The 13381-nt window shown below is 49.1% G+C and overlaps 1 protein-coding gene across 1 annotated transcript in view; it reads left to right on the top strand.

The window, feature by feature from the left end:
- The first annotated feature begins 1734 nt into the window (after positions 1-1734).
- Positions 1735-13381, top strand: part of UBASH3B (ubiquitin associated and SH3 domain containing B) — a 123721-nt gene continuing 112074 nt past the window's right edge. Inside the window, exon 1 of the mRNA XM_012729713.1 lies at positions 1735-2224. Coding sequence (XP_012585167.1) covers positions 2064-2224 — 161 coding nt within the window. The 5' untranslated portion in view covers positions 1735-2063. The remainder of the gene's footprint in view (positions 2225-13381) is intronic.

Raw genomic sequence — 13381 nt, 5'->3', positions numbered from 1 at the left:
TGAATTACTATTCACGTAGTCTTTATGATTTACAACGTGCTTCCACAGATATTATCTCTTGGCTAGGCTCATTTGACACTCCACCCAAGCCTTTGGAAGAAATTCAGAATATTGGGTGAGGTCCAGCATCCTTAACTGAACACATTCCAAGGAGCCTGGTCTACTAGGTATGGTTTTGCCAGCTGAGTGCTGTCTCTGCTCCTTGCCCTGGAAAAGCACTCTACCACCACTCAGACTCGGGAACACTTCCTCTGCTTTGCCAGAGGCTCCCACCCAGGAAGTGTGAACTTGCCCTTATCCCTTACACAGCAAGAGGCAGAATTATGCACATTGTTGCTTATGCTTCCCAAGCCTTATCACACAGCGTTAGATGGACATTCCTCAGAAAACCAATTTTGGGCTAAGGGACTCCAGCTGTGTCACTTCCCTTGGTGAAAGCTTCAGCTGCCTTATTAAGCAATATCAAGAAGTCACTCCATGTGTGGTGGTCACCATCTGTCCCCCACAGTACAGGCTAGGAGAGGAGCTGACATACTTGAAGAACCCAGTGTGTGCACAAGGCTAGGTTACTATGAAGCACACAGATTCGGACAAGCACTCTGGAGGAACTTGCCTGAGGCATCACAAGGCACAACATTCTGGCTATACTTTCCTGCTTTATGGTCTTCCTCAACCTCTCTGTGAATTTCCTCATCTGTAAAACTGGTATAAATATCATATACACTCTTATGTCATTGTAAAAAATCAGTGAGTTCATTCATTTACTATGTTAAGCATAACGACAGACACATGCCAGAGCACAATGACTGTTAGATATATCAGTGGTTGCATTACCTGAAAAAGGAGCAGCAGGCAGTTAAGTTTGGCTTGGAAGGAAAGAGCTTGAACCTCCCAGGTCAAGCTCATGGTGTGGGGGGTGTGGCTGTGGTTAGGTCTTCCATCTACATTGTCTGACCTATGATACAATCCACTTGCTCACCGCTGAACAATGATCATCCAGTATTTCTTTGAATACTTTTATTACAGGATGCTCATTCATTACTAAGAAACAACCCATTCCATTTTGAATGCCTCTTAAAATTAGAAAGTGTTCTTTCTCTGTTCCTTCTCCCTCAGCCTCCTACCACTTCCCACTTCCTCTCTCTTCTTCTTCCTCCTTTCTGTCTTCCCCTCCCTCTTCTTTCCACCTGCCCCCCTTCCTCCTTTCCTTTCTCTCCCAGGCCTGAAACTAGCAATGCCACCCTTTGCCTTCCAGTCACTATCAGCCCGGGACTGCTCAGTCACAGCAGGGCTTCATTTTACACGCCACTGCTTGGTTGGCTCCTCTGGGTTGGGCAGGGTCGTTAGGGAAGTCTTATAGCTGACCTTTCTGATTCATGCCATCCAGTTTGCCCTATTTCCATTATTAACCAAATCTAGAGCGACACAAAACTTGAAATGGGTTGCCGATGTCTTGAGGCCCAGCCGACCCTATATGCATGCCAAGGAGTTGATTGGCACGTGAGGGCTGGGGTTGAGGGGTGCGTGAGGGAACTCCCGGAGCCATTGCACTGTGGCAGCCCTGAGGCTTCTGGTCCTCTGCCTACCAGCGATCGGACCCTAGAGTCTGTGCCCAGACTGCCGCGGGCTCCGACAGCGCTGCCGCTTTAAGGGAGGGGCGGGGCCCGCGTACTTGCAAGGCAGGGCCAGCCCACAAGGCTCCTTTTTCTTTTTTGATCCATTCAAAAATTACTCATTGCAAATTCCCGGACTGCTAGGGAGAAGGAAGGGGGCGGAGGAGAAAGGGCTGCTGCAGGCGCCGTGCAGGGGGCGCCGGGGGCTCCAGTCTCTGACGCCGGGTCCGGCTGGAGCAGCTCGCGGGCCGTTCTGGCTCGGGTGGCCTCACCAGGAAGCGTCAGAATCTCGACACTGGGGAAGCTCGGAGCGCCGCCTCCGCTGCCGCCGCCGCCGCCTCCCGCCCGGCTCCGGGTCCCCTAGCCCCCTCCCCTCCCAGCCCGGCTCTCTCCTCCCTCCTGGACGATCCTGCTCGGGCGCCTTTCCCGGCGATGGCTGGCCGCTGAGGCATGGCTCAGTACGGCCACCCCAGCCCGCTCGGCATGGCTGCGAGAGAGGAGCTGTACAGCAAAGTCACCCCGCGGAGGAACCGCCAGCAGCGCCCCGGCACCATCAAGCATGGCTCGGCGCTGGACGTGCTCCTCTCCATGGGGTTCCCCAGAGCCCGCGCGTAAGTCCCCGGGCTCGCAGCCCTCGCCCCCCTTCCCGCCCCTCGCGGCCGGCCCTCGGCTTCGCTCCGGCTCGCCTCCCTGCGCCTGCCCCGGCGGGCGGCGCGCTCCCCGCTGCCCGCGACCTGTTGGGGCAGGATGGGCGCACCCGCTGCCCCGGACTCGTCTCCTGCAGGCGAGGGTGCAGGGGAAGACACCGCGCGGGAGCGCAGGGCTGGGGGCCGCCTTGGGATGCCTAAGGTGAGGCATACCTGTGGGCGGGGACTGCCTAAGATCTGGGGCATGGGTTCGCGTCCCAGGCACGGTACCCTGCGTCCGGCCTCCGTGGGTGGGGCTAAGCTGCTCTCCTGCTGGCTCCTGGAGGTCTCGGGAGCCGAGCCCCTGGGGAGGCGGGGCTCCACGAAGGATTCAGGCACCCTCTGGTCCGGATCGCTGGGCTGGCTTGGGATCCTCGCTTGGCTGGGAAAGGGGCAAGGGACAGCGGCGCGGGGAGGCCAACGCTCCCACTGCATCGGCTCCCAGCTCCGGATGTCGCTCTCTGGTTCGGTGTCCCTCCGGAGTAGGAGGAGCGGGAGCGGGGGTGTTGCTGCGTGTTCATTGATAGGAAGGATGGAATAAGAAAAAGGAGCGATTCCTCCAGAGAATGTGGGTTCTCGTCAGTGGTGACGGCAGCTCAGAAATCTGTGGGTGCCTGAGAGTAAGGAGGGGGAGCTGTCCTCCCTCATCCATCTTCCCCTTGGAGGGTGGGGTTGGGAAGGGAGCAAGAGCGCAGGTGGCTGCCAGGAAGAGGCCTGGTCGTCAGTCTAGGCGGCGGCAGCAGCAGGAGCTGGACAACCCAGACCATGGCTAGAAGGAGGCTACTGCCAAGGCCAGGCCCTTCTCCCGTAGTTAATTGCCGCGGGGCTTTGTGGGGTTGCAAGGCCCGGGAGTCTATGCGACCGCACTGCTTTGAAGTTTGGTCAAACTTTATCAGGAAGGACCGAGTTAATGAAAGTTTTCTCCCTCTCTTTTCACGTGTGAGTCTAGGTTCTCTTCCACCAGCTCTGGGCAAACCTTGTTCCACTCTTTGCTAACTTGATTGTAACCTCATTGTCAAACAGACCCCCCTGTTTTAACATTCTACCCAGCCTGCTGGGACTGGTTAGAGTGGCCTTGGAAGGCCAGAAATGAACTGAGTTTCTGCCCTCTGCTGGTATGCCCTTCCTTATACCACAGCCATAGAGAGAGGAGGTGGTGGGTGGTGCTGGCTGTGCCAGTGGCCGCTGACGGGATGACCTGTGCGCACCTTCTCCATAAGAAGTGGGCAGGGGTCTGGAAGTCTGCTGAGCCGTGTTAGCACAGCTCCTGGCATCTGTCTGTTCTGAAATGGGCCAGCCTTAGGACCTACATTGCTCAATTCAAAGAAGAAATACATAAGTCTGCAGACTGCTGTGTTAGCTCTTCAACCATCATTAAAGGGCCATCTTTTCTCTCTTGTTCTAAGTGCAGGAGGCCTTGTCCCGACAGATTAGAATGGTCTTATTTCAGTTTGTGCATCCCCTGAGATGTCATAATAGCCAACACTTCTCCAGTAGTCACTGTACCTTGTTTTAAGCACTTTGCCTTTATTATCCATTTGATCCTCCTGGCAACCCAGTCAGAAAAGATAACGATACGCCCATTTGTGAATCAGACTAGAGAAGTGATATAATTTGCTAAGTCTCAAAACATTGAACTATGAATCTGGATTTCAAACCCAGGGAGTGTGATTTCCTAAACCCAGCCTCACACCCACAGCTCAGATGTCCTGAATTCAGCAGGTAAAATGCTTGTGCAATGCCCAGAACATCATGAGCGATCCTTGAGGGTTCACTACTCTCTTCCTCTGTGTGGATGTGCTAATAATGTCCACAAACTGCATGGCTTAAAACATCAGACATGGGTCCTCTAGCAGTTTTGGACGTCAGACTTCTAGATCAGTGTCTCTGGGATGGAATCAAACTGTGAGCAGGGCTGAGCTCCCTCGGGAGGCTCCAGGGGAGTGCCTGTTTCTTGCCTTGTCCAGCTTCTCTCTGCTGCTAGCATTTCAAGGCAGGGCCCGGTCACATTAGTCTCTACCTCTGAAGTTGCATTGTTATCTCTTCTGTCTGTGTCCATTCTCTCTCTGTCTCATTCTTATAAGGATACTTGTTATTACATTTAGGGTCTGTCCAGATAATTCAAGATCAGCTTCTTATCTCAGCATCCCTAACTTAATCACATCTATTTTTTTTTTTTTTTTTTTTTGCCAAAAGGGGCTAGTCAACAGTTCCCAAGGATATCTTTGGAGCTTCCATTATCCAGTGCAGCACAGATGCTACTATTCTTCCCAGCACTGCCACTCTTGGGGGTCACGATGAAGCAGCTCCCTGGAGGGAGAGCAGTTGGGTTTGCTGATCTCTCTCCAGTCCTCTGCAGAGAGGATGGAGCCCTTGGTTGTCTCCTGGTCCACTCTCAAGCCAGGTTTTCATATCTTCTACCTCAACCAGGAAGGGCTAACTCGGGTCAGCCTTTTACTTAATGACAACTCAGGTCTAAGAAAAGGAAACGCTCCGCAGGCCAGCTCAGAGTCGCGAGAGACTTTGAACTCCATTTTGGAGAGCCCAGAAGCAAGCAAGCAAGCTTGTCTAAGGAGGCTGTTTCGTAGGCCTTAGCTCTGGAGGAAGGGGTGCATGGAATTCAGAACAGGGGAAAACTGGGGTGGTTTTCTGGGTCCAGCATGACTTGGTTGTGTGGCTCAAAAAGGGATATCTGTCATGAGGCTCTTTAGAGAGCTGGTGGCTGCAAGGCTGACACCTTTGGGTGTAACTGGGTCTGATATTGTGCAGCAACAAGAAAGGACCTTCCCTGAGCACTAGGTAGGCTGGCAGAGAGCTCTGAGATCAGTGAGATTTGTACCATTCCCCACTGTGCCATGCATAGGTCTCGGATAAATCGCTCAGCCCCTCAGGGCTACCCAGGCTCGCTCAGAGGAAGCTGGATTAATTAGTGCTGGTTTGTTAAGTGCTTGACAGAGCTATCAAAGAGCAATGCTGAGCAAGCGGGGTGACCTCAGAGTATGTTCTCTCTAGCTCATTGCTCCCTGGAGCTGTGCTGGAGTTTTTCCATCCTGTCCTATGAATGTGGGTCCATTTTGGACACTGCTATAGAGAAACCTGCCGCTGGGAAGAAGATGGAGAAGCGGTGAATTTCATGGTGCAGGCGTGTGCACTCACACATGAGCACAGGCAAACACAAGGTAAAGGATAAAGAGGAATCAGTTACAGAGACCTCAGGAAAGAAATTTTCACCCCACAAAAACGGCCTATCCTTCCCTTTTTTATTTCTATGCCTATCACTTCATCACTGTTCCAGAAGTTCCAAAAATAAAGGTTCAGCTTCTTCAAGACTGGAGTGAGGGTGGTGGGAAGCAAATGATGAAGTGTGTGTGCCAGGCAGAGGTGTGAGGAAGGGGAGGCTGGGGCCAGGAGAGGGCTCATGTGTCCCTGGAGAAGGCAGGACAGGAGATGTGACGGCCATTGCTTTGCACAGCCCTGCTTAGGTCTTAGCCCTTACCCCTCCACCCCCACCCTCTGCGGTTTCTAAGAAGAGAGGCCCTTATCTCGTCTGTAGCTGGAAGCCAACTGAACAATTGAATTTGAGGCATCTGTGCCCATATACCTCTGGCTTTTTGTTTCATTTGGTTGAGTTTGTTTGAGGCTGCCTGTGGTTGAACTCCTACAGATGGTTTTCCAATGTTTGGTTAAGACATATCCCCTGTCATCTGGTGAAAGGACAGGCTTCAGTCATCCCCAGTGACAGCCTATCTTCTGATGGATACTTTTGAAGTTTGTACTTCAGGTTTCCCTGTATCCTGGTAGATTCTGTGTGTAGTAATGCCTGTCTGCTGTAACTCACAAGACTGTGAGGACATATATATATATATGTATGTATGTATGTATATATATATATATATGTATGTATGTATGTATGTATGTATATGGGCAGAAGAGGACTTGAAAAAGTTATACCCATACCCATAATCTGGACAAAAGACATTGTTATGACATCATTGTGTTGGGTTGGAAGAAAAGGGACTTGGTTGAGACTGATGGCAAGGATTTACATGGCTCTTATGATGTCCTTTTTTTTTCCCTGTGAATATTTGAGCAATACGTATTTAAAGAGCAGGACAACAGCAGAGAGGGAAGAGCTGGAATAAAGTCTTTCGATTTTTGCTTTGGACAGTAAGCTATGTTAGCTCTGCCTCACTGCCCGAAGATAAAGACAGCTCACAACTGCCCTCACGGGAGTTGAGCAGCATCTTGCAGAGCCCAGGAATTAAAGTATCTTTTACCGGGCAACCTCAATGTGAAGTGTGTTGGCCAGCCCCTGTAGCCATTGGGGGCTGACCTGACAGTTGACCTTGGACTCTGAAAGCACATGGTTCACCCAGCATCTTGGGATTGTGGCTGATTCTAGACTGTGGGAGCTGCAGTGGCTTTGCTAGGAATCTCGGGTAGAAGGAGAATACAAACTGGGGCCACTGGAGCTGAAGGGAGTTTAGGGCAAGGAAGTTTCTAGTGCTCATCAGTACTCTCTCTGCACCCACAAGACACTCCCTTGCATTTGTGTTTCAAAATTGCCCTCACGTGCACAATTATCCTTCTCGGTTAGCGCTGCAGTCCCATGAAGCAAACCACACGCTCAAAACCTGACTTTCAAATTGAGGACACTTGAGACTCAGAGGAGCTCAGGAACCTGCCATCTGTGGGGCTGTGATAGCTTCAGGCTAGAATTTCAGGTCCGGTGAATTTGGCTGCACAGAGGCCTTGGTTCAAAAGAACAACTGACATGCTTTCTTTTTTTAACTTTATTGAGGCATCATTGATACTCTCTAAACTAGACCATGTATGTGCAATAATGTCAGCCTATTTAGAGACAAGTCAGTTTTGCTATTCCAGGACTTGCCACCATGGAATACAGCTCATGTCTGTCACCTGAAAAATTTTCCTTGTGTCCCTTTGCAGTCAATCCCTTCTCCACACCATTCCTGTGAGGCCACCTGGCTGCCTGATGTCACTGCAGTTTCTGGAGTCCTAAGTGGGGTCCTATAAAGCCCATGCTGATGCCTGCCTGGCTTCTTTCCGTTAGCATAATATTCTTGACACTCAACCATGGCTTTGTCATATCAGAGTTCATCTCCTTTGCTTGCCAAGTAGGCCTTGATGTACTTTGAATGTGCTGGCAAAGAATGATGGCCATTTGTACATGGCTTCGGGATGAAAATTCCTGTCACACCCCTATACTGCCTTAGATTTTTAGTCCACTCTATAGATAACAGAGCAGATGTCTATATACTTGCATACCTATCAATGTAGTTACAATCAGGTCCCAGACATGAGTAATGGCATGAGAAAGCTGAGGTCAGGAGATTGAGTGGCATAGAGAATGAAGAGCACCCACCTTGTGACTCTTTCCTGTGGTTTCTGTTACCCCTTCGCCCTGCCTTCAGCCACCTGCAATTCGGCCTGCTTCTCACTGAATGGATAGCAGTTCTCGGAGCTTAGAGGTCTTGCTTTCCACATATAGGTGATTCCATGTCTCCCTCCAGATCTGCTCCTGCTGCTGACTATAGTCATGGACTTATTAGTGCCACCCCAGCCCAGCAAGCATCTGTGTGTGTGTGTCCCTCTGCTTGGTCAGCCAGAAACTGAAAACACCCCCTCCCTCTCTGCCTAATACACAGAACTCCAAACTCAGACCAGCTCTGCCCCTTACCAGCTGGGTAGCCGTGGGCAAGTGACTGAAAACACGAAGCAACAGGCCTGCTGCCCATAACAGCATTACCTTGGAGAGCCATCATGCAGGTGAAGGGAGCTGTGCCCTGAAGATGTGGGGTTCCCAGCCTTTGGTAAACACTAAGTAAGGAGCTTGGGGTCACTGCTCCTGGGCTGGTTTCATTCCACAGCACCCCGTCTTGCCTGGCCTCCAGGTTGCCCTGCACTCTTACACTTCCCTGCTTCTCACTGTGCTGCGGGTGTAAAGGCAGGAGTTCGGGGCAGAGGCCAGTGATGCCTCCCTCTGTTTTCACTCCTGTGCCCTGTACCTCTCTCTGCCCAGTATGCCAAGGGGTGCTGGCCAAAAGGACGCAGACCAGTGCTGCCCAGATGTTGACTGATGTTGCCTGGTCTTGGAGGACTTATAGGAGTGCCACATGGTTACCCTGGCTGTCTTCTGACCAGTTGCAAATAGAAGCAGATGCCAGTCCTGGAAATTTTTTTTTTTCTTTAAGGACATAAGAGAAGCTCCTTGGCATGGTGACAGATAGTCCCCAGTAGACACCAGAGCCAATGCTGGGGTGCCTGGGGTCCCCATCAAGCTGAAACCCTTCTCTTCATTGGAAGTTTCTCCCAGGAGTCACACTGCAGTTACCTGGAGGCTGATGGGAAAATCTCTGGCTTACCCCTTCTCCAGACACATAGATGTGACTTTCTGTCAGGGGCTCACTGTGTGATAGGTCAGTCCCTTTCTCGTTGTTCTTGATTATGATTACGTCCCCATTTTCCTGGTGACTGCGGTCATGTTCTCTGTCACCTACTATTTATGAGGATCAAGCCAGGGGGAAGTGCCTCGGTCTTGGAGTGGAATGATCTGTTGTAGCTCTTACTGTGTGCACAGCCTTCTACTAATGTCTGCGCAAGGATCAGGAGGAAAAGAGGATCAGGTCTGTTCCCAACCCCCACCTGCACTCTGAGTCAACCACACTCTAAGGGCTGCAGGGGAGACAGTCTGCTTTTTCTAGGCATGGGTGAATAAAACGTCACAGTGACAGGCAATTACAGGCTCTGGATTCAGTGCACACTCCATGGTCACATGTGTGGAGACACAATAAAATTCCATTTATCTTTCTTTCAGGCCCTGCTTTGCACTCTCCGTTGCTGGCTGTTTGTACTCACATACATCCTGCTCTCTCTGCAGACTTCTAGCGCCGCACGTAAAGGGGGTTTGGCAACTGGGGTGACCTGGGAGTGACTGGCTGACTGGGATGTTTTGACTACTTGCACACGCCTATCTGTACAGGAGCTTTGGGCTTTTCTGTTCTTGTTTTGTTTGCCCCAGTGCTTTATTGTCTTAGTCTTCTCTTCTCCCTTTAAAGAAAACTCTTCAGGGTGGTTGATAGTCTAGAGAGTAAATAAACGGAAAGAAAGATATGAGGCAATTACAGCCGTGACAGCTGTGGGGAGTCTTTCAACTAGTATGCATTACTATAATTTTTAAATTGGTACATAATGTGCTTTTTTTTTTGCAAAATACAACCACTGGTTAATTGAGAGTGGAGGTTAGTTCCTGGAGCCCAGCTTCTCAGGGAAAGAAATGCCCCAGCACCTTTTTAATGAAAGGGACAGCTCTCCGTGGTCTCGTCGGTGGAGCCGCCAGCTGTTTGTGTGACAATCCCATTGTGTTCAGAAGCCCCAGTGGAAGCATAAACATTTTTGTACATAAAGCGACAGTGGCAATGAACTCCATCAGGGCCAGGACTATTGCCACACACCGTGGGAAGCTGAAAGGAACTCCACCGGAGCACATCACAGCTGCTCGAGGTCAGGAAAATGCCGAGGAGAAGCTGACACAGATGCCAGAGGCAGTCCAATGTTTCCAATTTCTTTCAGGCTTTGTTGGCTAAACCTTCTCCATGAGAATCAGGTGGCAGGATCCTTTAGATTCTTACTTCTGTCTTGACTGTGCCCCATTCAAAATGATTTACTAAGACCTTCACTCTCTAATGTTTATTCGTCTATGTTAGGTAGGAAGCTCTGAGGAGTAGGGAAGGAATCTGTCCCGTGGCTGCTCTGTGTACAGTGTGTTCAAACACTCGCAGGACAGTCACCTCCTGGGCCTGGAATTCTGAATCCTGTGGCATCTGCTGCCTCGTATCTTAATCTGCCCCAGACTTGACTGTCTGCCCATCCTTTCTCTCTTCCTTTTTGCATAATCAGATTTTGCCTGTAATGGAGTTCTAGCTCAACCATAGACATAATGCTTCTGGCTTCCCTTCGCTTTTCTTCCTACCATTCTCTTCTTTCCTTATCTTCTCCCTTTTTCTCTTTGCTCTTCACATCTCCAGTCTTATTAAGATTCATCCTAGGAAGCAAGCGAGGGAGAGAGGATCCTTCCCCTCTTCCTAACAAAGTCACAATCCAATGTCTTCAGCTATTTGCCCGCACAGAGGTCTTTCATCTTTGAAACCTCCTATAATTGATCCACACAATTGCAGGTTTTGAAAAACAAGAGCAGGAAAATAATCAGCATCCTATTTATCTCATCTCCATGAAGTTTCCTGGGGAATGCCACTTTAAAAAAAGAAATCAATGGACATTTCACAAATAGATGGGCAACCATTACAGCCTGTTTTAAGAGAAGTTGGGGGTACAAAAATAATTAGATTTCCACCCTCGGGGAACTAGCCAGCCAGTGTGGAAGATAGAAAGTTATGATAAAAGTACTAAGTGCTTTGCAAGAGATAGGGACAGTTATCTGTGTGAGAGGATGAAGAAGGTGGCGTAACCAGACAGGGGGTCCTGGAGTGAATTGGAACTGTGACCAGACAGTACTCTCATTCAGTTGGAGGGGCAGGAGCAGGAGAAGGTCAGTGGCTCGGATGATTTAATATTAGACCACAAGTATAGAAGCCTTGGCTTGCCGCCTTCAAGCATTGCTGGTTTCTTGAATTATCCTGCTCAGCCTGCCTCTCTCCATCTCAGTGACACCACCCTCACACACCCAGCCATAACTATGATGTTACAATCTAGCTTAGAAAGAAAAGGAGAATTTTGGTTGCCAAAGAAACAGCTGGGGCCATCATTGGACCTCAGTTTAGATCTGACATGATTTTATTCATTTATTCATCTTTGGGGCATTTTTCTGAGTTCTTTCTCTGTGCCAGGAACTTCATAGGAATGTGAAGTTTGCCTTTCTTCTCAGGAAAAAGACATATATACCATAAGCAAAGAGATAGTTCAAGATTTTCAACTTGGGAAACTAGAAAGGTAGAGACTTCTTTTTTATTATAATAGTTTATTTTTACATCATTTTGTGCCTTTTCCATCTCAGCTGCAATCCCATGGACTTTCCATCTCCATATAACCTGTGTGCCATCACCATAGTCCCATGCACTCCCCCCTCCATTTTTGATCCACTCCCCACTCCGCCCCCGTAAAGTGTCTTTGATATATAGCTGTTCATTATTATTATTTTTTTAGGTGGAGACTTTTTTTTTTTAGATTTTTATTTATTTATTCATACAGAACTGGGGTACAGGCCAGAGTTGCGGAGGGTGAGAGCCTTCACCAGAGACAGAGTGGGGAGCAGAACAGGCAGATGGACGAAGTACACTGCTGAGGGGAGCAGCGGGCGGGTCAGGAGAGGTCTGCCACTCCATGTGGTCACCTCCGGGGCAGGCGGGAATGGAACTCATGCGGAAGCGCTTTAGATTCTCAGTGCTGTGCTTTAACCCGCTGTGCCACCAGGGAGGGCCGGTGGAGACATTTTTTTAACCAAGGTGTGACCTACAGGAACAAGGCAGCTAGAGGACGAAGGGATGAACTTGGTTTGAGTCTTGTTTTAGGTGCTCGAAATATGTAGGTAAAGGTGCAGTTGGGTCGGGCCTCTATTTTCTAGAGGCTAGAAATACAGTTTTGGCGATTGATGGTAGTAGAGACATGGGAGAAGGTGTGAGAAATATTATTGTACCCTAAGCTGGGTGTGTACGTGCACGTGTTACCCTAAGCATTACCCATACCCTGTACTGTCCCAGTGTGGAAATGGAAGGGAAGAAGCCTCAAGGGTAGAATTTTTAGTGGGAGACCACCTGGTAGCTAGAAGGAAAGAATTGATTAACTGCCTGCTTGTCAGTGCATTAAATAACAATGAGAAAGAATCCGCACCCTAAGCTCTTTTTCTCAATGCCATAAGCCCTGCCTCCACTACCAGTTCTCCACTAGAAATAACTCATCGAGAAAGATTGGTGATATAAGCTGTCCAAGAGACATCAGGATTCATGCGGTGGGAGTTTGGTCAGGAGAAACTTCTGTGCTCCCAAGAGAAGGTTTGCTCTTCTCTAGAGTTGTCAAAGTCATTGTAAGTCATGTGCTTAGGTCTGTCTGCTCTCACATGCCATCTACGGAGGAGAGGGCTGGTGTGGCTTATGAATGATGCTGGGCCGATGGGGTAATTTTGAAAGAAAATGGAGGAAGAAAAAAGAGAAAGGCCTTGAGCTGGGGGGGGGCGGTGGGGGGTGTGGGGGTGCTGAATCAAGGTTGGAGAAAATTACATTTAACTCAAAAGGAAAGAAGTTGTCTTTTATCATGGTAGGTGGTATGTTTGTGTGAATTGAATATCAAAGAGATGTTTGAGACTGAACACAGAATAAATAGTTTAAATTTAGATGATTTGGTGAGTGATGGTTCCTCATGGGTGGCCAAAGGATGAGAAGATGAAATGTCCTGAGCACAACACTTTGTGGAAGCTTAGCCAGCAGATCAGTACAGGTGCTCAAGAAATATTATTGTACCCTAAACTGGGTGTATACGTGCACGCATTACCCTAAGCATTATCTATACCCTGTACTCCCCCTAATATTTCATTCGTATCAGTTATCAATTGCTTTTGGTTGGAGCCTTGCATGTGATGGGAGAGAGGTTTTGCTTTAGGGTGAGAAAACCCACACGAGGTTCCTGCCCTAGGTTTAGTATAACTCAGGAAGCCCTACTGAATTAAAGGTTCCTGTTTCGGAAAAAAAACCTGCAGCGGTAAGTGTCTCAGAATTGGATAGTTGGAGTTCCTGGTAGAGCTTTTCTAGTCCAACTCCCTCTCCTTGCAACTGAGTAAAATGAGATGAGCAACTTTCAAGACCAACAGCTGGTGTGGAACTTACCTCCTAACTTCCAGTCTGGGTTGCAGTTTCTTTTTTCTACAACAGCCTATTTCTCTCAGTCCTCTATGAAATAGATTTTTAAAAAAATTTTATTTACTTATTTGTTTTGTAAAAGATTTACTTATTTATGCATACAGAACTGGGGTATAGGCCAGAGGTCCAGGGACAGTGAGAGGCTTTGCCAGAGACAGAGTGGGGAGCAGAACAGACAGAGTGACAAAGGACA

This window comes from Condylura cristata, unplaced genomic scaffold, assembly GCF_000260355.1.
Source record: "Condylura cristata isolate star-nosed mole 26May11 unplaced genomic scaffold, ConCri1.0 scaffold00025, whole genome shotgun sequence".
In the NCBI taxonomy this organism is placed as follows: Eukaryota; Metazoa; Chordata; class Mammalia; order Eulipotyphla; family Talpidae; genus Condylura; species Condylura cristata.
This window is presented reverse-complemented; position numbering and strand designations above follow the sequence as displayed.